Here is a 27078-nt window from a genome sequence, read left to right as displayed (position 1 = left end):
CAGAACGAAAATTCTCTTATGGCTGTATTCAGTTTATTATACATGCAACAGGACAATTTCAAGCGTGGATCTCTTTCAAGCACATATCTTAAGCTTCCAGCTACACGCCACTTTTACTGTTGCATTTGGACAAGTATACATCGTATTTTTGTTGGTACGTTCGCCAGATATTGAGTCTAGTGTCACATCAATGCACATATTGTAATATCTGCGCCATCGACATACTTTGGAATTGTAATATGACATCGCCATCTTTGTATACCTTATCTGATTTGATAAAAGCAGTTTCAACCGTGTATCTTTTTCAAACACGTATTTTTAGCTTCCGGCTACACTCGCTTTCGCTGGTACATTTGGTCAAGTATAAATTGCATTTTTGTCGGAATGTGGTAAAAAAACAATACAATAATGTACATGATTATGCCCATTTAAAGTTGAGTCATTATAGTTACAATTCATTTACGTCGAAACCGCGTCATTCCGCTGCAACGTTTTTAGCTTTGTTCAAGAGATATTGAAGAGTCCAGTGTCGCATAACCGCACATATTGTAATATCTGCTACAGCGGCATTCTTATACACACAGCAAAAATGTTTTGCATCACCTCGGTTCCGAGAGTTCCGGAACCTGTACAAAAAATTGGAATAGAGATCAACATTAAAATCAATTCCTCCCTTTTTATTGTTCATGAAAACTACAATTTGCATATTGTACCACCATACAGCTTACCTTCAGAGATGGTGGTCCAGACTGCTGTACACACCGGTACCTCTAATACGAAGTAGCACGTCCTCTTGCATTGATGCATGTCTGTATTCGTCGTGCCATACTATCCACAAGTTGGTCCAGATTGTCCCACTCCTCAACGGCGATTCGGCGTGGATCCCTGACAGTGGTTAATGCGTAACGTCGTCCATAAACAGCCCTTTTCAGTCTATCCCAGGCATATTCGATAGGGTTAATGTCTGTAGAACATGCTGGCCCCTCAAGTCGAACGATGACGTTATCCTGAAGGAAGTCGTTCACAAGATGTGCACGATGGGGTCGCAAATTGTCGTCCATGAAGACGAATGCCTCGCCAATATGCTGTCGATATGGCATTATTCAACATGGTGGCATTGCTGTCAGGGTTCCTCCGAGCCATAATAGGTAGGTAGCAGTCAGTCACTGCAGTAGTAGCCCTTGGGTGGCCTGAGCGTCGCATGCAGTCGACAGATCCTGTCTCTCTGTGTCTCCTCCATGTCCGAACAACATCACTTTGGTCACTCCGAGACGCCTGGACATTTTCCTTGTTGAGAGCCCTTCCTGCCACAAAGTACCAAAGAGGACACGATCGAACCGCGGTATTGACCGCCTGGGCATGGTTGAACTACAGTCAACACGAGATGTGTACCTTTAGCCTGGTGGAATGACTGGACCTGACCGGCTGTCGGACGACCTCCTTCTAATAGGCGGTGCTCATAGACGGTTGTCTACATCTTTTGGCTGGTTTAGTGACATCTCTGAACTGTCAGAGCTGGCCAGAGTGGCCGAGCGGTTCTAGGCGCTTCAGTTTGGAACCGCGCGACCGCTACGGTCGTAGGTTCGAATTCTGCCTCGGGAATGGATCTGTGTGATGTCTTTAGGTTAGTTAGGTTTAAGTAGTTCTACGTTCTAGGGGACTGATGACCTCAGATGTTGAGTCTCATAGTGCTCAGAGCCATCTGAACCAATTTTTGAACAGTCAGAGTCAACGTCTATGTTCAGGAGTTCTGATAACCGTGACGATGCAAAACGTTTTTTGATGTGTGTACAAAAACGTCATTGTTGTATTCATTTTCTCTTGTGACAGAAACTTTTTGTTGGTATATAGTGATAGACATTTTGTGAAAGTGTATGTATATCAAATAAGAGTTTCTAATACTCTACATTACTTCGTGAACACAAGTAAGCAACACTGGAACCGAACGATGCTCCCTTAACGACGTAAGAATTCAACCTTTTTGCGTTGTAATCAGTTGGTATTATTGATAATTATATTCAAACAGGTCGTTTATAACACAAATTTTTCCTGTAGGGCACCATCACCCTATTAAACATCCGACAAAAGTCGAAATAAAGAAAACTTCTGTGAACAACAACCACTGTGTATCTAGACGTTAAAACACTTCTGAGAATGAACCTGTCGATTCGAAACCGATAACGGAACTATTTATGTAAATAAATAGTATTATAGTTAGTGGCTGGTTGCTGTTTTCTTCCTTGCAACTATCAACCTGTATTTAGTACTCAGTCGCGGTCTCCAAAGGTCAGTTTTCAACAAAATAGGAGACAGTTCCGTGTTTAACCTGTAAGGCATTTGATACATATTCAATTTTTGTGTAGAAATCAGATTCTTTGTGTAATTTATATTCTATGTACGCTGACACAGGATGTTATCGTAAGTTATCGGCTATATGAAAAATAATTTATCCAAGCAATTCCCCCCCCCCCCCCCCCTACCGGCCCCAATTGAACGGATAACCGATGGTCTGTTGTTTTAGGTCTATTACTTCTCTTTCGCTATTTTTTCTCGACGTTCGGAGATTTATTACGAAGAACTTGCAAAAATTTATCAAATATTGGCCACTACTTTCTCATATCGTTCGGGCGGTTGAGGAATCTCGTTGCGGAAAAACTGAGCGTCTGTTACGGAGAGCCATGATTCATTCCGATTTTGCTCTTGTTCATGGTACGAGAAATGCCCGTCAGCTAGGACGTGTGTCTTTGATCGAGAAATGTGGCGGAGGGTGCAATCTCTGGAGAATACGGCGGGAGTGGTAGGACTTCCCATTTCAGCGTTTTCAAGTGCGTTTCGACGTGTCTTGCGACTTCGAGTCGAGAACTGTCAAGCTAAAAATATCACCTTTTCATGTCTATCTCTGTATATGCCCGTTTTTCCTTCAGTATTCGGCTCACAGGTATCAATTGTTTTCGATGAGGATCTCCAATAATTGGTGTCATCGGTTTAAGTAGCTTCGGGAAACTTCTCTCTTCGGCCGCCATGCCGGTTTTAGACGTCAAAATCACCCTTCTTGATGCGTGCGGCGCGGGATTAGCCGAACGGCCTGGGGCGCTGCAGTCATGGACTGTGCGGCTGGTCCCGGCGGAGGTTAGAGTCCTCCCTCGGGCATGGGTGTGTGTGTTTGTCCTTAGGGTAATTTAGGTTAAGTAGTGTGTAAGCTTAGGGACTGATGACCGTAGCAGTTAAGTCCCAAAAGATTTCACACACATTTGAACATTTCTTTGTTGATGCGTTGAACCCATCCTATACATAATCTTTCACTAATAGGTGCCTCATCTTAGCTCTCAGCCTGGATGTTGAGCCTCAGCCACAGACTTATTCATGTTACAGCAGAAATTTAAAACTTCCCGCAAATGATGAGAATTGGGCTCAGAAGTTGTCATATTCAGAACAGAATAACAATATGATTTAATCACAAATCGATAAATATTTTGGAGGGGTTCTTTTTACAAATGCCTTAGCTTGTTGTATGACACTTGCGGCCTGCTTACTACTATTTTCACCACCGCCTAGCGCTGCTGCTGTTTAGTGCAAAACGGCAGAAGCAAAGTTGCAGACCTTAACACATGTACGGCACCTTCCCGCAGGCATGCTGTTCCACCGCGCGGTGCTGATGAGCGGCTCGGCGCTGAGCCCCTGGGCGCTGGTGGAGAGCCCGGCGCGCTACGCGCAGCAGGTGGCGCGGCACGCCAACTGCTCGCCCGAGCTGCCGCACCCCAGCCTGCTCAAGTGCCTGCGCGACCGCCCGCTCGACGTGCTCATGTCGGCGCCCGTCGAGGCACCGCAGTTCTCCGTCGCCTTCGGCCCCAGCGTCGACGGCGTCGTCGTCGACAGCGGCGACCCTCCCGGTGGCGGCGGCGGTGGCGGCGGCGGCGGGGGCAGTGGCGGCTCCGGCGGCGACGGATCCTCCGGGTCCGGCACCGGCGCCAATGGCGGCGGCTCTTCCGGAAGCGGAGGGTCGTCGTCTAGCGGCGGAGGCGGCCCCGGGGGCTGGAACGGCGCCGGGGGCTCCTTCGTCAACAGCGTGCTGCTGCGCAAGTCGGTAGTCTCCAAGCTGTCGCGTTACGACCTTTTGCTTGGAGTCGTGAAGGCGGAGGCCTACTTCGCCTTCTCCGGCGAGGACGTCCAGTACGGGATAGAGGCGGACCGCCGCGCCAAGATTCTAAGGACGTTCGTGCGTAACACGTACCGGTTCCACTTGTCCGAAATCCTAGCGACGATAGTGAACGAGTACACGGACTGGGAGAGGCCGGTGCAGCATCCCATCAATATCCGTGACGAGACTCTGGAAGCGCTCAGTGATGCGCAAGTGGTGGCGCCCGTCGTGCAGACCGCCGATCTGCACTCTGCTGCTCGCAGGAACTCCTACCTCTATGTTTTCGACTACCAGACCAAGTACGGAGACTACCCGCAGGTACTGAAACTGTGGTGTAAGAAATTGAAACGATAATAATGATTAATAGAAACCACTTTAGCTCTATTATACATTCCATTCAAATAATGTAATCACCAGTCAAGATCGTAAAAGACCACCACTGCCAGCGCGGACGTGCAGGTTAAGAGTCAGTGAGTTTCAGGAAGGCACCGAAGACTCCAGAACCGTGACCAGCTGCCCAGAGTTTCACGGTTAACGATTCATGGCACGGAGAGCCGCGCAGAGGTGATTCCATTGATTCTCTTTTAGGATCAAATCCGGGTATCTGATGACCAGGGAAGAATGTAAATTCACCCTGATGCTCTTCGAATCACGAACGCACACTGCCAGCTGTGTGATACGTTGCATTGCCCTGCTGGTTGATGCCATTCTGGAGAGTAAAAACAAATTGCATGTTGGGGTGGAAATGGTCCCTAAGGATAGGTCCATACATGTGCCCTCCACAATGGTGAGATCACCCAGAGAAGTCACGAACGCATTATCAAGACCGTAACACTCCCATCTGCTTCCGACGATTGTTGCAGGGCAGCATACGCATAGGTTCAACTGTTCGATGGAGCGTAAAACGTAACTGTTCTGAGAAGGCCACCTGTCACCACACAGTGCATGTTCAGTGACGTGCAAATTCCAGTCTCCGTCGCTGATGATGAGCAGTCAGCATGGATGCATGAACCACGCTCCCTCCTTGGAGACCGATACGGATCAACGTTCTCTGAATATTCGTTGAGGAGACGCTGATGGTAGCCCCTTAGTTCAGCTGGGCGGTCAGTTGCTCAACGGATGTACGTCTATTCTCCTGTGGACATATCCGCAGCCATTGTTCACCGCTGTCATTTGTGGCCCATGGTACACCAAAGTTGCCTCGGCGCTGGTTTCGGTTAGAGCTCGTCACGGTACATTTTAACCATGGCGGCACGCTAACAGTTTTAAAAAGTTTCCTGTTTCGTAAATTCTTCCACCCTTGGCGCGGAAGCTAATGAAAATCCCCGTTTATGCTTTATGGCAATGACTATACTATTTTCCGCCCCCCCCCCCCCCATCCAGCTTTATAAACCCGCCACTGCCAGTGCGACCACCTGCCGTATGTGACTGGTTATTGCACGTTGACTTCGAACGTAGGCGATGATCACATTAGTGTGACTGGACCACTTATTATACAATTATTGTGTTTCATTATTTCAGCATCATCGTATTGCCGAGTTGTGCTGCAGTCATGACATAAATGACTAGTTCTAGTATGTAATGTTAAGGAACAAATCCAAAACACTGCTTATAAACATTCTGACGACCTCTTGTCGGAAATATGGCGAGCTGACAAGGCACGACAATGGCCTTGCTTAGTGGTAACACCGGTTCCCGTCAGATCACCAAAGTTAAGCGCTGGCGGGCTGGGCTAGCACTTGGATGGGTGACCATCCGGTCTGCCGAGCGCTGTTGGCAAGCTAGGTGCACTCAGCCCTTGCGAGGCAAACTGAGGAGCTACTTGATTGAGAAGTAGCGGCTCCGGTCTCGGAAACTCGGGAGAACGGTGTGCTGACCACATGCCACTTCATATCCGCATCCAGTGACGCCTGTGGGCTGCGGATGACACGACGGCCGGTCGGTACCTTTGGGCCTTCATGGCCTGTGCAGGAGGAGTGACAAGGCGTATTGCATACAGTAAACATGGTCAAGATTTCAAATTGTTCAAAAATGCTTACTTGTACGCAGCATGCCATGTCTGCACGCCATACTTCCGCCTGACGGTCATCAGAATGTTTATGTGCAGCGTTTTGGATTTATTCTTTAAAATTACCTATGACTTACTGACCCTTCACATCATGACTTAAGCACATCTCATCGGCCTGAAGATGTTCAAAGGATGAAACCGGTCGTAGCACAATAAATGTGTAATAATACAGCTGAGGTGGTTTTTATGAATCGAAAACGTCAGTGTCAGCAGTGGGCTCGACATGATCAAGATAAAATTAAAAAGGGTTCACTGTTTTACATCTGGCGAGGAAACGTCACCAACCTGACCTCGTGTTTTAAAGAGAAAAGAAGACATTTGCAAGACATCTGCCGCACCAATCGATCCCACGCGAGACTTTGGACAATTCTGGTAGTGGCAGTTATGACCTTCTGAATGTACAGCTTTTAAACTTCGCGTGAGCTGACTGCTTGTCATTCAATCCACTCCAGTACAGTCGCTTAATGCCTGACTGCGAAGTACTGTTTAATGGAGTGAGTAATGTGTTCGTGTTCATGATGTCGTTAAATTAACGAGAGATAGTGCTTTGCTGAATGTGTCAAAGTGTGCGGTTTCCAATCTGTAACCCGTGCCAGAGATCTCTTTGCACTAAACACATTTATGCTACGATTCACAAATGCGCTGTATATTAATGAAGTGAATGATAATGTCGCGTAGGCAATAGTTCAGCACTGTTTAATTATTAATACCTTTGTTGTGCGTAACTTTCTTTGGATTGGAAAGCTGACATTGTTAAACTATTGTGATTCTCAACGAGACTGGAATCATTAAATTATAAACCGGAAATTATTTACACCATTTCATTATAACTCTTCAGTTACTTTGGTTTCTTCACTTTGATTTTAAAATTTACTAATGAACATACACGTGCATGAGATTCGTATTGCGTCTTCCTTTCTCCCAAAACAACATAACAACGTGTTCTCGAACAAAGTTTGGAAACACGTTCGCCAGACGTCTTCGCCTCCTCCTGAACCCTCTCCTCCCTTTAACATCACGGTGATAGGAGGGTGGAGGTTGTCATTCCGCCGTACATTATTTTGCGCCCGGACTTTAGGCTGCTGCCGTAGCGCAGACAAAGTGACAGACAAACTGTACACGCGAAGTTAAAAAACTGTACGTTCAGGTCATAATTGTGTACCATCAGAGCTGTCTTGGACGCCTTGCCACGATTCGCGCGGCTGCCCCGTCGGAGTTTCGAGTCCTCCCTCGAGCATGGGTGTATGTGTTGTCCTTAGCGTGAGTTAATTTAAGTTAGATCAAGTAGTGTCCAAGCCTAGGAACTGATGACCGCATCAGCTTGGTCCCATAGGAACGTCCCACAAATTTTGAAATATTCCCTACCATCGTAATTATGTCGCAAATTTTCGAGTAGGATAGCAGGTTGGAGCTGATATCTAGCTATTGAAGCTTCTTCTCATCAAAATATGGGGTCAAGTTGGTGAAGTTTCCTTGTCAGTCTCAAATTTCATTGTATAAATAGCGAAGAAACCAGTTGTCAGTTTCTGTGTTATTTACTGTGACATCTCATGACATTTTATTTTACAGGGACAAAGTCAGCAGTGTGCATATCCTACGCATATAAACTTTAGTAGCATCTACAAGCTTACAATTCACACTCAACAGTTTGTCGGAGGGTAAGATAACTGCTCTATTTTCCACTCCCGAAATGGTCAATATCTAAATCTTCCTGTGCGACCTCTGATTTCTCATATCTTATCACGACTAGCGTTTCGTCCTATCTAGGCGGGAGCCAAAAGGTACTCAGGCGTTCGGAGGAAAAATTTTAGTGTTTAAGATTTAGTGAGATTATATGTCAGCAACGGTAAACGCCTTTGTTTTAACGTTTATAATAAACGTGATACTTCATCTCCCATCTCGCAATAATACAAAATGCTCATATTCCTGACATTGTCAGTCTGGGGGCAAAGCTAAGCTTTAAAATTTTTATGACATATAGTCCGTTCGATGAAGACAGCAAAGCCCTGTGGAAACCGGTCATACAATAAGAGGCTTTTTAGAGATCTCGGCATGTGTAGTGTTCTTCAGGACTAAGACAGGGCGACAATTATTGAACTATACGAAATAAAATCGTCATAACTTCTGAACTATTTGCGCTAGGGCGTTCAAACTGGACGGTTGGCCGCAGGACAGGATAGGAATTATGCGTATGCGACGAAGCCCACTTTCATTTGGCTGGTTCGTCAATAAGCAAAATTTACGCATTTGGGGGACAGAATCCACGTTACATGAGCGAGAAGTCTCTTCACCCTCGACGGGTGAATGCGTGGTGTGCAATGCCTGGTCATGGAATATTCGGTGCGATACTTCTTGATTGTACGTTAAGTGCCGAACGGGACGTGAAGGTTTTGGAAGAGGATTTTATCCTCATGATTTAAAATTACCCTAATTTCGACAAGATGTGCCTCATGCAGGACGGAGCTCGACCCCATCGAAGTAGGAGAGTGTTTTATGTCCTCGAGGACCTCTCTGAGGAGAGCATCCAGGCTCTGGGGTACCCAGAGGTAACTGGCTTGGGTCTTGATCGGCTGTATATCCTCCGGATCTGATCACATGCGACTCCTTTTTATGGGACTATATTAAAGACAAGGTGCTCAGCAGTAACTCTCAACCATTGCTGAGTTGAAAACAGCCATTCTGGACGTCATCGACAGCACCGATGTTCCGACACACCTGCGGATCATGCAGAATTTTGCTTTTCGTCTGTGGCACATCACCGCCAAAGATGACAGACATGTCGAAAATGTCATAACCTAAATCCCAATATCTCTAGTGTCGTTTACATGTTGGATACAATGTGTGGAAGCCGTAGATTGTAACTAATTTTCATTTTTTCATATAGTTCAATAATTATCACCCTATATCAAATTAGCTCAGTTTGCCTACCCGGATAGATGCTCGCTTTAGGACAGTGCTTCTGGGGTCCGGACATGTCCACCGTCCGCAGATCTGGTCCGCTCGGCTGAATAACGACGAGGGCCGGTGTGCCGGCTATCCTAGATGTGGATTTTAGTGGTCCAGCTACGTGAATATGTGACTACTAACCACGTCTCACCTCAGTTACACGACTGACAGACATTTAGAGAAAGTTCGCACACTTCTACACGCAGACTTCAGGGGTACACAAATAACATCGGGAATGGTGGGAGGGGCAGTAGAGGGGTGGCGACAGGGAGGGCATCCGGCCACTCTCCAACAATTCCAAATCCGTTAATAACCTTGCCGACCACGTGTAGGAATAAGAAGAAAAAACGAATGGATCCCATTCGAAATTTATGGTGTCTTCCACCAGACCTACATGGCAAGCATCTTATAGCTTTCAGCAATACTTCAGAAGAGAACGGAAAACCTTAACGAAAGCGTACTGTTTTCTGAAAAGTTTTTACACCTTTTTTTCTGTCAATAAAGCGCTGTCTTTGGGTCGCCTTCTCCACAACACTTACGTGGGATGTTTCTAATTTTAGTTGATCGTCATTGTAATCATTGTATATTTAGATGAACCGACAAATTTAAAATTTTTATGATGCAGCGTGTAACCGAAATTTAACAAACATTTTTTGCCCTTATTTGGGGGATCTCACACTTTTTATTGTTCGTGGTCAATTGCTATTTTTCGCATCATACAGACATCATTTCTAAATCATTCTGCAATTTGTTTTTATCTAATGATGACCTTACCAGACACTGAATAACGGAATCATCTGCCGACAGTCTAAGAACTCTGTCCAGGCTGTAATCTAAATCTTTTCTAAAGATTAATAACAGGTGAGGGTCTGTACTAGTTCGCTACAGAACCCCAGATACAGCTTCTAATTCACTAGATGACTTCACGATCATTATTGTGAACTGTAACCTCTCAGACAGAAGTCACGAATTGAGTCGCACAACTGAGACATACTCCATGCACTGGGAACTAAGTAGTATTGTAAATTTGAAACGTCGTTTTACCGTTCAAGACTGAGACTATTTATCGAAGAGGTCATAGACTGTTCGTGGCCTCTCGGCTGTCTGAGTGTGTCTGTTGCCGTAAATCTCTGCGATGTGTCTGTTAGAACATCAGCATTTCATGGTGCTGTAAGTATTAGAACAATTTAATACATGTAATAAATACATACAAAAGACTATACCAGTATGACAACTGATTATATCTTCATGCATTTCATCGTCCCCTATGACAGACTTCTCTTTGGTGCATTTACTCTCCATCGTCTGCCTTTCTTTGTTTAATACTAAGCCCTGAACAACGTATTTCGATAAAGATCTTGAGGCTGTAAAAGGAGGATAATTAGCTGGGAACACGGAGTAAGGATGCCTAACATGGCTTTGTTGACCAGAGTACCTCGTCACTCCGTGGAAGTAATTAAGCAAACAACGAGTAGCTAGAACGGCTGAGAAGGGAAAATTAACACCTCTTCTTCTGTATACCTCGCTCTGAAACTGTTTGTTTTCAAGTGAGGTGCCTGAGTTCTTTTAAAACAGAAACCTCTGCTCGTTAGAGAGTAATTTCGTTTCTCTAGATATTGAGTCGAGACATCATAACAAAAGGAGTAGGTGTGCTATATTACAACGATGCTATCTCTCTTCACTCCAAGATGTTAACGATATATATTTATTTCATTTGCTGATAGTTAAAGGAAGCAGGCAAAGAGGAGTTCGATTTAAGAACAGTCTTTGTTAGTGAATCACAGGCTCCACGGTTTACTACCGAAATGATTACTCATTTCAAACAATTTTAAATGCACTCGATTTAAAGAGTATTCCGTATGCCAGCTTACGACATAAACTGTTTCTCACTGAAACATTAGAACCAATAGAACATGGCGCTTGTAATTCAACTGAAAGCAAATTCTGCAAGAGCGTCAGAGCACTGGTGGCACGCACATCGTCTGATTTCAACTACCCGTACAACACTGACTCGACCACCACTCTAGCGACAACTATCATCACTTCTGAAAGCATGTGAGCTGGAGGATGAGATTAGTGTTTTAAAGTTCCGTCGACAACGAGGTCATTAGAGACGGAGCACAAGCTCGTATTAGGGAAGGATAGGGGAGGAAATCGGCCTTGCCCTTTCAAAGGAACCATCCCGCCATTTACCTGATGCGATTTAGGGAAATCACTGACAACTTAAATCAGGATGGCTGGACACAGGTTTGAACCGTCGTCCTATCGAATGCGAGTCCAATGTGCTAACCACTGTACAACTTGCACGGTTGGAATGCTGCACTTGGCTAAAGCAGCGGTAGTTGCATGAACGTAACATACTCTCTGTGCTAAAGCAGATCAGTAAGTTTACAGCCAAACACCACAAAGAATGAGAAATATTGTGTGGATATAATCCTCGCAACGTAAACAAAATCTGTTATCTTTGAAATTCCGACTCGAACATTCTTGGTTCCGGCGATGTTTCATCGTTACGGAGCCGTTACATGTCATATTAGCGTACAAGTCTCAACAGGGGACACGAGTTGTTAGAAACATTTCCCTAAATTTTCGGTGTCCGAAACATACAGCGATCAATGTTCCACATTAACATCATGTATTTGCTTTCAGAAATATTTCTGGCATAGACTCTACATGTAAATATGTACTCCGTAAGCTCTTGTTCAGTGAACTGGGGTGGGTACATGCAACCAACACCCTTGTGGACCCCTGTCCTATTCTGTTTGCCAAGGGACCGAGGGAAAATACTAGGTTTCATTGGCGACCTATCATTCTCATGATCCCCAGGAGAGATATACTCGTGAAGTGGTTTAACTCATGCACGCTATTACTCAAATACGAATTCTTTGAATCTACCCAAAGGTAGGTTCATTTAAATCTTTTAAAAAGTTTTTGTTTGTATTGGTATGGACTCTACTAACCTGTCACGAGCAGTCCATTGCTGAATTCAGTCGATGTAAGCTGTAAAGCCTACTTGACAATAACCCCAAATACAGGAGTCAAAATTTTAAAGTAATTCACACCAGCTATTTCGCTCAATTATTTGCTGCTCGAGCGTTTGGAGCCCTTTTCAACTTGGCATTGCAGCTGGCATTGACCTTATTTAGAGATCTTCTGGGTATGAAATAAGTTAGTATAGCTGATACCAACGAATAACTATGCTCAATGATTTTGCACGACAGTATTGTCTGTATTCGTCGGCATTTAGTCTAAATTATGAATAGCGTGTATCTGAAAACGGTTACATAGTGAATTTTTCTCTTAATTGTGATAAAAGACTGTAGCCTGGACATAAGGATGTGAGAATACAGCTTGAGGGATGATTTTAGAGATTCGACGTTCCGGGTCGACTGTAGACCACCTCTATTGTCTCCTATGTACATCTCGACTAGTGGCCACGAACTCTGAGTGTCCCCTACATCCAGCTTTCTCATTTGCACTGAAGTGACAGTAGCCATGGTATACCTCAAAATATGTCGTCCTACTAACCTTGGTGGTAACGTGCTCGCCTCCCAAGCAGGCGGACCTGGGTTCGTTTCCCAAGCTATACAGCCTCTATAGATGTCCATAATTGCGAAAGTGTTCCCAGTGCAAGAGTTGTGCACCAACAGACCTCGGGAATATTTCCCATTAATGTTATTCGGTGGGCTTCATGTTGGGCGACCTGGGTGGCCAAATCGTTCGCTCGAATTGTCCAGAACATTCTTCAAACCAATCGCAGTCAGTTGTGGCCCGGTGATATGGCGCACTGTCGTCCATAAAAATTGGGAACATGAAGTCCATGAAAGGCTGCAAATAGTCTCAAGGCAGGCGAACATAACCATTTCCAATCAGTGATCGATTCCATTTGACTAGAGGACCCAGTACATTCCATATCAATCCAGTTCACGTCACTATGGAGCGAACACCAGTTTGCACAGAATCCTTTTGACAACTTGGATCTGGGATCTGCGCCACACTCAAACCATAGCATTAGTTCTTACCAAGTGAAATCGGGACTCGTCTGCCTAGGCCAAGGTTTTCGAGTGGTCTAGGGTCCAACCGATATGTTCACGAGCCCAGGAAAGGAGGATGGACGATATTGTGCTGTTATTAATGGTACTCGCATCGGTCGTCCGCTGCCGTAGTCCATTAACGCCAAATTACGTCGCACTCTCCTAACGGATATGTTCGTCGTATGTCCCACATTGAAATGAAATGTCGTGTGGCGAGGGTCTCTCGGCGGGTGGACCTGATCGCCTGGTGCAAGTTTTTTGAGGTGACGCCACTTCGGCAACTTGCTCATCGATGAGGATGCAATGATGATGAAGACGATACAAACACCTAGTCCCTGAGCGGAGAAAATCTCCAACCCAACAGGGAATTGATTTCGGTGGTTATTTCAGGCAGTGCTGCTTCTCTGTCAATACTGAAAACTCGACGCAAACGCCGCGGCTCTCGGTCGTTAAGTGGAGGGCTTTGGCCGCTACGTTGTCCATGGTGAGAGGTAACGCCTGAAATTTTGTTTTATCGGCACACTCTCGATACTGTGGATCTCGGAATATTGAATTCCTTAATTATTTCCTAAATGGAATGTCCCATGTTTCTAGCTCCAGCTACCGTTCTGGGTTGAAAGACTTTTGATCCCGGTCGTGTAAGCATAATCACGTCGGAAACCTTTCCACATGAACCAGCTAAGTACATATGACAGCTCCACCAGGCACTGCCCTTTCATATATTGCGTATGCGATACTAAGTCATCTCTATATCCGCATGTCGCTATCCAATGACTTTCGTCACATTAGTAACGTCCAATTTTCGTCTTCTGTTATAGTCTCTCTACGGCTGTCTTTAGCACAATAGCAGTTATTTACTGTTGGTTTGACACATCTCCTATCTCCCTGCCCTTTCTTATAATCAAGGTATTCCACATATTCCAGTCCTCGTCGATTCTGCTGACAGCCATACGGTTTTTTGTGTCTACTTAACTTATAGGAAATTGCTGTTTGTCACAAACATTTAGATGCTCGTATTTTCGAGTTTCCATGATTCTCTTCCATATAATCCCGTGCTCCTGATGTACGTTTTCAGAAATTTCTTCTTCAAATTATTCCTACACTCCTGGAAATGGAAAAAAAGAACACATTGACACCGGTGTGTCAGACCCGCCATACTTGCTCCGGACACTGCGAGAGGGCTGTACAAGCAATGATCACACGCACGGCACAGCGGACACACCAGGAACCGCGGTGTTGGCCGTCGAATGGCGCTAGCTGCGCAGCATTTGTGCACCGCCGCCGTCAGCGTCAGCCAGTTTGCCGTGGCATACGGAGCTCCATCGCAGTCTTTAACACTGGTAGCATGCCGCGACAGCGTGGACGTGAATCGTATGTGCAGTTGACGGACTTTGAGCGAGGGCGTATAGTGGGCATGCGGGAGGCCGGCTGGACGTACCGCCGAATTGCTCAACACGAGGGGCGTGAGGTCTCCACAGTACATCGATGTTGTCGCCAGTGGTCGGCGGAAGGTGCACGTGCCCGTCGACCTGGGACCGGACCGCAGCGACGCACGGATGCACGCCAAGACCGTAGGATCCTACGCGGTGCCGTAGGCGACCGCACCGCCACTTCCCAGCAAATTGGGGACACTGTTGCTCCTGGGGTATCGGCGAGGACCATTCGCAACCGTCTCCATGAAGCTGGGCTACGGTCCCGCACACCGTTAGGCCGTCTTCCGCTCACGCCCCAACATCGTGCAGCCCGCCTCCAGTGGTATCGCGACAGGCGTGAATGGAGGGACGAATGGAGACGTGTCGTCTTCAGCGATGAGAGTCGCTTCTGCCTTGGTGCCAATGATGGTCGTATGCGTGTTTGACGGCGTGCAGGTGAGCGCCACAATCAGGACTGCATACGACCGAGGCACACAGGGCCAACACCCGGCATCATGGTGTGGGGGAGCGATCTCCTACACTGGCCGTACACCACTGGTGATCGTCGAGGGGACACTGAATAGTGCACGGTACATCCAAACCGTCATCGAACCCATCGTTCTACCATTCCTAGACCGGCAAGGGAACTTGCTTTTCCAACAGGACAATGCACGTCCGCATGTATCCCGTGCCACCCAACGTGCTCTAGAAGGTGTAAGTCAACTACCCGGGCCAGCAAGATCTCCGGATCTGTCCCCCATTGAGCATGTTTGGGACTGGATGAAGCGTCGTCTCACGCGGTCTGTACGTCCAGCACGAACGCTGGTCCAACTGAGGCGCCAGGTGGAAATGGCATGGCAAGCCGTTCCACAGGACTACATCCAGCATCTCTACGATCGTCTCCATGGGAGAATAGCAGCCTGCATTGCTGCGAAAGGTGGATATACACTGTACTAGTGCCGACATTGTGCATGCTCTGTTGCCTGTGTCTATGTGCCTGTGGTTCTGTCAGTGTGATCATGTGATGTATCTGACCCCAGGAATGTGTCAATAAAGTTTCCCCTTCCTGGGACAATGAATTCACGGTGTTCTTATTTCAATTTCCAGGAGTGTATGTTGATTACTAGCGGACTTCTTTTAGCGATGAATGCTCTCTATGCTTGCGCTGGTTTGCTTGTTACATTCATCTGACATCTTCCTTAATGTCATATTTTCCTTCCAATATGGCAGCATTCTTTACTTCACCTACGTTCTTTCGTTCTTGACTCGTAGTTTTCGCGTCCCTGGGTGAACTCATACTCGCCCCCATGGGCTGCACCCACTCGTTCTTGGCGACATACGTCGCGCGAGAGAAATTTCCCAGCGTAGGCCTTCATTTGCTTAATCAGAAATATAAATTTTTGGACCAATTCTCAACTCTGCTATAGTATCAGAACAGTCTAAAAAATGATTGCTAGCTTGACTGTGACCCGCGGGGTATGGTCAACCTTCTCACTACGACGACGTTAATGAGCAAAGTCGTCGGCCAATTCAACTCCACTAATGTTCAGAAGAAACAGAACACCTTGAACGACTGGAGATAGGGCGTTCATATTCACAGGACATGAGCAGAAATTACTAGTATTTGAACCATGTCGGCCAGCGGGTTCAAGGCCAACAACAAAATCGCCTACCGGTAAAATGTGCCTGCGACTCTCGTTGTCGCTATAAACCAAACGTAATGGATCAGTGTGGCCTGACCAGAAGTGATAATGCCTCGCAGACGTATACGAAAACCGCACCGTCAAATCTCTGAGTTTGACAGAAGGTGCATTATTGGCATGAAAAAATGTGACGCATCCATCCAGGAAATTGCTGCTCGTGCGTACTAAGTATTTAGGCAGTGCAACGGGTGTGTGCAGAATGGTTCACGGAAGGCCGTAGATCGATATCAGGTGGGACAGGTCGCACCACAGACCACAGAGACCACCTCAAGAGAAGGTCGACATCTCATCGTAGTGGCATTGCAGGACAGGTATGCGTCCTCCTCGGCTCTGGCGCCACAGTGGAACAGTGGAACACATAGTGCACTATCAGGGGTGACAGTCCGTCGCCGTTTTTTTACGGCATGGGTTACGTACGGGTCGTCCACTTCTCCTCCTACCTTTGACGATTGTAAAGAAAAACGTTAGACGGCAGTGATGTATGGAAAGACGTCACTGGTGAGAGGAATGGCATCAGATAGTGTTTTCGGAAGAATATAAATTATCTTTGTGTGAAAATGATGGCCGTATTTTGGTCCGCCATAGACAGGCGGAGCGGCACCAAAGTGACTGCATTAGCACAAGACATACAGCACTAACTGAAGGCCTTATGATGTGAGGTGCTATTGGGTACAACCACAAATCACACATTGTGCCTGTCCAGTGTAACATACGTGAATGACAGCATGCGACCCGTAGCCATACCCTTTCTGCCCAACACCTCAGACGCCATTTTGCAGCAAGACAATGCACAACCACACGTTGCTGCACGAACACCTGCCTCCTTTGTGTCGCAGGATGTCAGTCTTTTGTCCTCGCCCGCCAGATCACCAGACTTGTCGCCAAACTGAAGATACGTGTGATATGGTGAAACGACGAGTGCAGTGCTGTGACCCAATGCCAACCACCATAGATGAACTTTGGAACCAGGTGAATGCAGCATGGGTGGCTATACTACAGGGCGGTATTCGCACCTTATATGCGTCGATGCCATCACGCATGAAACAAGTTATCAGGTCCCATGGCGGAGCCGGTGCCTCCTACGTAACAGGACACATGTTGAACCGAGTTGACTGAAATGCTAATCATTTCTAAAGAACACAAAAATGTACATGTCCTGCGAACATGAACGGCCTATCTCCAGTCGTTGAAGGTGCTCTGTTTTTTTCTGGACATGAATGTACTTTCAGAGAGATGCCTAGGTCCAACAGCTGGACTCGAACTTGCTCCTTCAGTTGGCTCTGAAAAACTACTGCCGATAATATCCACTTAACAAAACAAGAATACCATTCAACGTCGATAAGGGGAAAAGTCACATCACAGTCCAATGACCGCAGAAACAACTATAATGCAGTGGGTCTAGTGAAGACAGTTTTTATTTAACTGCATTTGGTTTGCGTTTATTGAAACATACTGCCAAGAGCTTGGTACAAATATAAAGTTATATATACAAATAACACACAATATATATTCTTTAAACAGTGTTTTAAGACTTTTTATTTTAAAAATGCTTTTACTTCTGTTTTGAAAATTATTAAAAATGTAGAAGCGAACCGTTACTTAAATTAGTTTTGATATACTTCTCACCTTTCAAATAAACGACACTCAGTTTGTTCCAGTAACAGGAATGGTCATGGGACTTATTTGGTAATAATGATTTGAGATGATTACTAAATTATACTTTCTAAGTTTTTGCAGTAATTGTCATTAAAACTAACAGTTCACCAATATCACTGGGTTACGTCATTACAGTTCTATAAAACGTGAAGTAAGTGGAACAGTTTTACAGTCGATTGTTGGTCAGGGCTTCAAACCGTAGCTGTCGTCGAAAGTGCTGTAGTATCTCCAGACAAAATTTTGCAAGTGCAGATTTACTCAGCAAGGACCATTGGCGGAGCGTGACCTTGATGTGAATGGAGCTGGCCCTTCATCTGCCCACACTCGTCAATTGCTATTGTGCCGCTAATTAAAAAATTCCTCATAATGACTCAGCAAGCAACTCGCGCTTCCGATCGCAGAGTACGCAGCGAAGTACCTGCGCAGTGCCCGCATTATGCAGTGACTTCAGTTACGTCCAAAGACGCTGCTACGCAGGGGATTTCTGCTCTTTCATTCATGTCTCTAACATTTTTACAATATTTCACTAACCAGCATTGATCCAGTACAAATTACAGCTATTTACATTCTTATTTACACAGATCAATAAATATTCTTTACACAAACAAATATCTTGTGAGGTTTACAAGAAAATAGAAATACGACATTTAATGTATATACGGGAAAAAACTAAATACATGCATCTGTATTAAAGTGCTACAAAGTCATGAGCTGATGATGGAGCAAATCTTTATTAACTAGCAGATTCGACCAACTGACCATTATCAGGTATCATACAGTTATTTTCAGCAGCCTACAGGGTAATCGTTTTTACTGTACCATCACATAAAACAAAAACCTTGTTTTGATTCATCAGTCTTCTGGCTCGTTTGATGCGGCCCGACATCAATCCCTCTCCTTTGCCAACCTCTTCATCCCAGAATAGCGCTTGCACCCAACGTCCTATATTTTTCTTATGTCTATGTCCTATCAATCTGTCCCTGTTCTTGTTACTTTTTGCATATGTTCCTCTCTCCACAGATTCTGCGGAGAACGTTAGTTTTTCGTCGTTCGTTAGTTGCTTCCATATTCTTGGAGATGTGGTTAGAATAGTGCAAGTAAATGGAAGTCTGTTCGTATTGTGCCATATGTGTTTTGCTTCTTATTATAAGTGAAGCGTGTTCAGTGGTTGGTAATATATATATATCTTTTTTAATGTAACAATTGTTTCATATAATAATTATAGATTTGTAGCTGCATTACAACTTTTGTTAATTTCGTGTTCTTAGATGAAAACCAACGTTTTATGGCACTAGTTCACTGAGTTTAAATTAGTATTTGTTTCTACTGTTGGTGGTATTAGTACATACGTGGCATCCTGGGGCTATACTTAGATGATCTACGTATGCAGGATGTCCGATTGTCGGTGTTTTATGAACACATTTAAGTGTCCGTGCGGTTCTAGGCGCTACAGTCTGGAACCGAGCGACCGCTACCGTCGCAGGTTCGAGTCATGCCTCGGGCATGGATGTGAGTGATGTCCTTAGGTTAGTTAGATTTAATTAGTTCAAAGTTCTAGGCGACTGATGACCTCAGAAGTTAAGCCGCATAATGCTCAGAGCCATTATTTGAACACATTTCAACTTAATACATCACTATCACTGTACACTGTGTTTTGGTTTGGTGTGTTTACAGCTGTTGTACTACCTGTTATTGTATATTTATCGCTCGTCTTTTGTTTCTGTTGTGGTGTCTGTATGTAGTTTAACACTCTGAGGTTGTGTGTATGCTCTTTCTTTTCTTTTCCTTTTCTTCTTGGGGTAGTACGTTAGTGCGTATTGGGTTACTATTTAGTCTGGTTACATTATGTATCTCTTTTTTGGTTAGCGCCCTGGACATGCATTTGAGAGGACGATGGTTCAACCCCGCGTCCGGCAATCCAGATTTAGGTTTTCCACGATTTCCCTAAATCGCTCCAGGCAAATGCTGGTATGGTTCCTTTGTAAAGGTATGACCAACTTGCTTCCCCGTCCTTGACACATCCGGGCTTGTGCTCCGTCTCTAATGACCTATATGTCGACGGGAGTTCAAATCCTATCTTCCGTCTAGCTCCGTTATTGCTGTAGTATCTAACCTGGCCACTGGATTATCATATATATTGATTTGGTAATTTTTTACCTTTTTGTTCATTTTAAAGGCTCTGAAGTGTGTGAATGTGGTGCTGTAATGTTACAAGTTTACCGGTGCAATGTTTACTTTAACAATTTTCTTATCCTGTTCTATGTAAGATAGTTCATGTCCTTCCGTTATTAGGTGTTCAGCAAAGGTAGAACGACTATTTTCTTAGTCCTAACTTCTTACGTGCTCCTTATATTTAGTTTTGAAATTTCCGTCATACGCAGGTACACTCATGTGCTTTTTTTTTCGTTTGTGTATTAATGTTTGTAAATGTGACTGAAGTCCGTTTTTTGTTCTGTATGCTTTTTGTAGAGTTCCACGTTATTCTTCTCAGAAAAAAACTAGCATTACAGGGCAAAATGAAAAAAAAAAGCGAAACTCGTATGGGACGATACAAACAGCCTTTCATTCATTTGCATAAGCGAACCACATCTCTAAGAACATTATTTAGCTCTTAATCGTAGACTTGGATGCGACTCTGGCGACTTGGTTTCAACGTCGGGAAACTCGAACGATGTGTAAGCGAAAGCGGTGCGCACGAGTACGTGCGAGTTATTAGTTCCATCAAGCGGCGTCACGTCAGCAACCGCGCTGCTGCAGACTCGGCCGTAATTCTCTTCTCCACGCGGCGCCGTATCGCCCCACTCCCCGCCGCGCGCAGCCCCTGGGAGCAGTTTGCCCGCAGCACAGCTCAGCACGGCCCGGCGCGGCGCTGCCCCACACTGGGGGTCCCGCGCCGTATAGAGACTGATGGGGCGCGGCCGGCGGCGGCGAGATAGCGGCACCTGCTGCACGCAGATCCGCCGCGCCTGCCAGGAAAGGCCCTCCGCCTCCACACGTCCAGTCGCGCCTGGGCCTGCCCGTAACTCCGGCCTCCCCCCCCTCCTGCGCCAGGCATCACCCCACTCCACTGTGCTCTCAGTTCTCCATCTCCAGCGCAGCATCGGACCGCCTCGGATAAAACAATATTCTCCGTCGGATAAAGGCTACACGATATATAACGGCGTTACGACCGTTGGAAGGCCGAGTCGGAAAAATGTACGGCTTGTGCTCATCCCCTGTGATCTGCACTGAAGTGTTTGGGGTCCCCCGGGGTTGCCAGGACAGGCCTTGCTTCCACAGAGCTGCCATTCCGGACTTCCGAGGTCTGGGGCTCTTTCATGAAATGTGAATTTCGCTATCACTGGAGACCATATGTTGCTCGAAATAACATCATTACTTTCTGGCAACAGTATTACAGCAGAATGGAATTTCAGAAACATTTGGCTCGAGAAGATCCCACAGTACTGTACCGCAGCGATGAATACACGTCTTTAGAGTGAGTTTTTCACTCTGCGGCGGAGTGTGCGCTGATATGAAACTTCCTGGCAGATTAATACTGTGTGCCGGACAGAGACTCTAATTCGGGACCTTTGCCTTTCGCAGGCAAGTGCTCTACCAACTGAGCTACCCAAGCACGACTCACGCCCCCTCCTCACAGCTTTACTTCTGCCGGGTGCGAGTCTCGGTGCGGCACACAGTTTTAATCTGCCAGGAAGTTTCAATTCACGTCTTTGCTTGTTATGGCTGTGTCTTACATGCTGGAAAAGACTATATTGTGCTGATGGCTCCCGTTTTACGTAAAGACCGTTTTTTATCTGAAGACCTATGTTGTAATTCACGTAAGCTACGACTAGGACCACAACTTGTTTCCTTGTTCAAATAATTCCTCACATATACCTAACTAGCAGCAACTTTCGAAGTAGATTAGAGTTCATGGACATATTTAGCATCCTTATCTGAGTCGTAGCTATCCACCTTGTCCTAAACTTTGTAAGGCATTTTCCTGGTACGAACGCGGCACACTTTATTACACGTTTTTTTTTTTCACTTATAACTGTTTACCTACACTCATTCTTACATAGGTGCCATTGGTGATAATCTGAAATTAGAGACAGTGCTGCCATTTCTCGGTTTATCGTGGAACCGTCAACTAATATGAATAAAGCGCATCACATACTATGTTTTACGTTCAAAAATTCTATTTCTCGCCGACTGTCCCTTATCACTGTTTACAGCCGATTTCTTCATTTCTTTTCAGGAAGTAGCAAAAAAACCGCTTCTCAGGTGTACACTTTTTTATTATCTGCTGGTATAAGGATAGACTTCAACCCTCCAAGTTACCTGAGAGCGCTAATGCACTGCTTCCTGGACTCGGGTAGGTGTGCCGGCCCCAGTTCGGATCCGACAGGCAGATTAACGTCGAGAGCCGATGTGCTGGCTAGCCAACTTGAATATGGTTTTTAGGCGCTTTTCCACATCCCACTAGGTGAGTACCGGGTTGGTCCCTACATCCCGGCCTCAGTCACACGACTCACAGACGTTTGCAACCCGTTCACACTATTTCATGGCTTACACTGAACACAGACGGCCGGGGTACATTAATTCCGTCCTGGGGGGTACAGGGTGGCGATAGGAAGAGCATCCGGCCACCCCCTGTTACTAACGTCGCCGAAGTCATAGAAACAAGGCCGACCCCATGTTGAAGTGAGGCGAAGGCCCAAAGCAAATGAAGTACATTTATAGACTTCTAGTGGGTTTTGCAGCTTAAAGAAGTTAATTTTCACATTTGAATAGGGAAAAAGATTCTTGAAATACGAATCATATTTGACTTTTATAATTGGTTTCAAAATCGTGCCAGAATGATGTAACATAGTGCCAATACAAGGAACGCACATCAATCTTCAGAAGGATTGATATCTGAAGAAAAAAGAAATAGGGATATTACTTGATAGTCAACAGGATTTTCATCACTTGCGATCTTATTTATAATATAATCACACTGTACATGTTCGAAAATTAGTTATACGTTGGCACAGTGGATAGGCCTTGATAAACTGAACACAGATCAATTGAGAAAACAGGAAGAAGTTGTGTGGAACTGTGAAAAAATAAGCAAAATATACAAACTGAGTAGTCCATGGGCGACACAGGCAATATTATGGAGACCGTTAGCTCACGAGCGCCGTGGTCCCGTGGTAGCGTGAGCAGCTACAGAAGGAGAGGTCCATGGTTCAAGTCTTCCGTCGAGTGAAAATTTTACTTTCTTTATTTTTGCATAGTTATTATCTGTCCGTTCGTTCATTGACATCTCTGTTCACTGTAATAAGTTTAGTGTCTGTGTTTTGCGACCGCATCGCAAAACCGTGCGATTAGTAGACGAAAGGAGGTGCCTCTCCAATGGGAACCGAAAACATTTGATCGCAAGATCATAGGTCAACCGATTCCTCCACAGGAAAACACATGATATATTCTATACGACACTGGTGACGGCATGTGCGTCACATGACAGGAATATGTTGTCGACCCACCTAACTTGTACACTTGGCGAATGGGTAAAAAGATTCTTCTACCTTGCCCGATTTAGGTTTTCTTGTGAATGTGATAATCACTCCCAAAAAAGTGATGAAAACATAAGATTTTGTCACGTAAACTGAAAATAAAAATTAAACTTTTCACTCGATGGAAAATTTGAACCAAGGACCTTTCGCTCTGCAGCTGCTCACGTTACCACGAGACCACGGCGCTCCTGCGTTTTAAGTGTCCTTGATGTTGCCTATCTTCCCATGAACTACTCAGTTTGTATATTTTGCTTATTTTTTCACAGTTTCACACAACTTCTTCCTGTTTTCTCAATTGATCTGTGTTCAGTTTTTCAAGGCCTATCCACTGTGCCAACTTATAACTAAATCTGAGGGGGGTGCGATGGGGAGGTTCCCTTGTAAGTAATACAGCGCATACATAACTCTAGAGCAATCAAAGGCTAGTGCATCCAAGGGGAAAAGCAACAGTGTTGCAAATATTCAGTTGTTCTATTTTCTCTGCTATGAAAATGGAATAACTGAACAATAGCCGTCACAAAATAATGAGGCTAGACCACCCATATACCCCCATTACAGACTGTACAAAAAACAGGCTGCAGTTATAAAAATGGATGGGACATAGTAACTGAAGAGAAAGAGACACAGAGTGTATAGTCGCACAAAGAAGGTGTGTGGGAAACTAACAAGAAAACGTGACAAAGAGTTAAACTTCAAGGAGGAGGGAGGAAACGTTAGAGTTTGCCGATGGCAGTATAATTTTGTCATAGATGGCGATGGACTACAACGAACAGTTGAACAGATAGGATAGTGTTTTGAAAACAAATCACATGATGTCCACCTGCAAAAGTGAACTAATTGTAACTGAGTTAGCTGAGTCAGTCATCCGACGTGGAGGGAAGTAGATCAGGAAATGAGACACTAAACATCGACGGTTCATTATTTGGGCAGCATGATGACTGGCGATGTAGGAAGTAAAGAAGTTATAAAATGAGGGCTGGAAATAAAAATAAAACTGCTTTTGAAGAAGAGAAACTTGTTAACATCGAATGTACGCTGATCAACCAAAAAATTATGACCACATTCCTTATACCGCGTATGTCGAACTTTGGCACGGATAACAGTGGCGACCCATCGTGGCATAGAAGCATTGAGGCCGTGGTAGGTCCTGGAGAGATCTAACAGCACATCTGAACATACAGGTCACCAAAATCCTGTAAATTCGAGGAAGGGGAGCAATGAGCTCTGACGCCACGTTCAATTACATACCAAATATGTTCGATTGGGTGCAGATATAGCGAGATGGGTGGCCAGCACATCAATTGACACTCACCGCTATGTTCCTCGAACCACTACATCATACGCCTGGCCTTATGAGATGGGGCATTATCCTGTTGAAATATGCCACTGCCATCGGGAAAGATGGTCGTCATAAGTGGGTGTATGTGGTCTGCAGCCAGTACACGACACTCCTTGGCCGTCATGGTGTCTTGTATGAGCTCCACAGGGCATCTGGATACCCACGTAAATATGCCCCAGAGCATAACGGAGCCGCGCCAACTTGTCTCCTCCCCACAGCACAAGTGTCAAAGTGCTGTTCTCCTGGAAGACTACATATTCGAGCCCTACCATCGGCATAGTGAAGGAGGTATTGGGATTCATCAGACCATGTAAAGCTCTATCCCTGCACCAACGTGCAGTGCCGGTGGTCATGTGCCCATTCCAGTCATAGTTGCCGATATCATGGTATTAACATTGGCACATGGGTGGGACGTCGGCTGTGGAGGCGCATAATTTGTTCGGTGCACATTATGTTCAGACACACTTGTACCCTACCCGGCTTAACGTTAGTTCCACCACTGTTCGCTGCTTGTCCTGTTTTACCAGTCAGCCAAGCCTATGACGTCTGACATACGTAATGAGGGATGGCCGCCCAACCCTACGACGTCTGGACGTGTCTTCACTCTGGCTCAACCTCATATTGAAGACACTCACCAAAGCACTCCTCGAACACCCGACAAATCGTTCAGTGTCCGAATTGCTCGTCTTGAGCCTCGAGACCATGACAATCTGCCTTCAGTCAAACTCAGATAGATGGCGCGCCTTTACCTTCTACACATGAACAGCACGCTCGCTGATACTAAATGCACCTTGTGTATGTCTGAGTAGTAGTCATTTCTCACCAGGTGAGGCTGCTATCGTCTGAACGGGCTTATATGGATAGCAGGTCTGTGGTTATAATGTTCTGGCTGATAAGTGTATATTTAAGTGTGAGAATGTCACTACCCTATATAATCTTTCTGGAGGGTAGTGTAAAGTGGAACATGGACGATTAACTGTTCACATAAGATATGTGTTGTTGCAGAGGAATGCTGAAGATTAGATGTATGCATCGAGTAACTTATTAATAAGTACTGCATGGCATTGGAATGAAAAGAGTTGTACTAGAAAACCGAAAGAGGTGGGATGGGTTAGTACGATGTATATAATTAAAATATCTCTCCTCCTTCTAAAATCTGAAATCTTCAGTCTTTAAAGATTCGCAGATTGCTCTTCACATTTATTTTCTACCTTTTTATCATAAAGGTTTAGGTGATGTGTGGAATACCGTTGGCAACAACAAATTTTTCACAACTTATCACTATGTTGAGCTCGTTGGAAAGTGTAGAGATTTCGAATGGTGACAGGAAAAGGGTAAAGTTAGCGCAGCAGAGATATTCCGTTGGCATTCAGCCGTTGCTAATGGGAATATCCCACCACCATTGGCCCTAGGGTGAACAGTTTCAACAAGGTTCGTCTTCTGGTACTTTTCCACTTGGCACCATAGGTACTAGGTGCTTGTATTAGCGATCCACTCATAGAGCGACTAAGGTAATGGTGCTCCTTAAGTTAACTTTAGATGATGGTTAATTTCATTTACACCAATCACAATGGTTAAGAAAGTGCTTCCAGATCATTTTCATATACAGATACTCGTTCAATGGCGTATATTTGATTGAACTTGTAATGGTACCCTTCGATCTGATAGTAGAGCGACCGGTTGATATGTTCTGCCCTATGATGTTAAAGGATCTTCAATGTTTTAGGTGATGTTGGGGTTCAGTATTTTTTACATTTCACTTGTTGTTTTATAGGCCGTGGTTTTGGATCATTCTGAAGTGGGCATCTTTGTGTCCTGCGGGGTATCATCCGACGTTTAACTTCCCCGCGTGCTTGAAAGATGGTGTCTATGGTTAGATGGTGTTCTAAAATAGTAGAACATAAATCGTAGAATCCCATAATACCTGTTCATTACACCCTATAAGACATGTCATTTTGAATAAAATGACTACCTATACTTACGGAAAGATGTGTATTTTAAACTCCATTTTCCAGGGACTCTGGAGATAGCTCCCAAAACCTGATGCATACAGCTGACACTCTCATTTCCTGTTTGGTCATTTGAATAACAAAAGATTACAACCGTTGCTGGGCTTCAGCATGTGTTCATATGTAAGCGATTTGAGTGTTATCCGTTTTCCTTATTATGCAGTTCCTATTTCCTTGACTGTGATATTTCGTGTGTCCTCATTTGTTTTATTGACTTACATGACCAAAGTGCTTAT

The 27078-nt window shown here is 45.1% G+C and overlaps 1 protein-coding gene across 1 annotated transcript in view; it reads left to right on the top strand.

Moving 5' to 3' along the window:
- LOC126234896 (neuroligin-2-like) overlaps positions 1 to 27078 on the top strand; it is a 162977-nt gene that overhangs the window by 61009 nt on the left and 74890 nt on the right. The window contains exon 4 of the mRNA XM_049943636.1: positions 3630 to 4456. Coding sequence (XP_049799593.1) covers positions 3630 to 4456 — 827 coding nt within the window. The remainder of the gene's footprint in view (positions 1 to 3629; positions 4457 to 27078) is intronic.

This window comes from Schistocerca nitens, chromosome 2 (genome assembly GCF_023898315.1).
Source record: "Schistocerca nitens isolate TAMUIC-IGC-003100 chromosome 2, iqSchNite1.1, whole genome shotgun sequence".
NCBI lineage: Eukaryota > Metazoa > Arthropoda > Insecta > Orthoptera > Acrididae > Schistocerca > Schistocerca nitens.
This window is presented reverse-complemented; position numbering and strand designations above follow the sequence as displayed.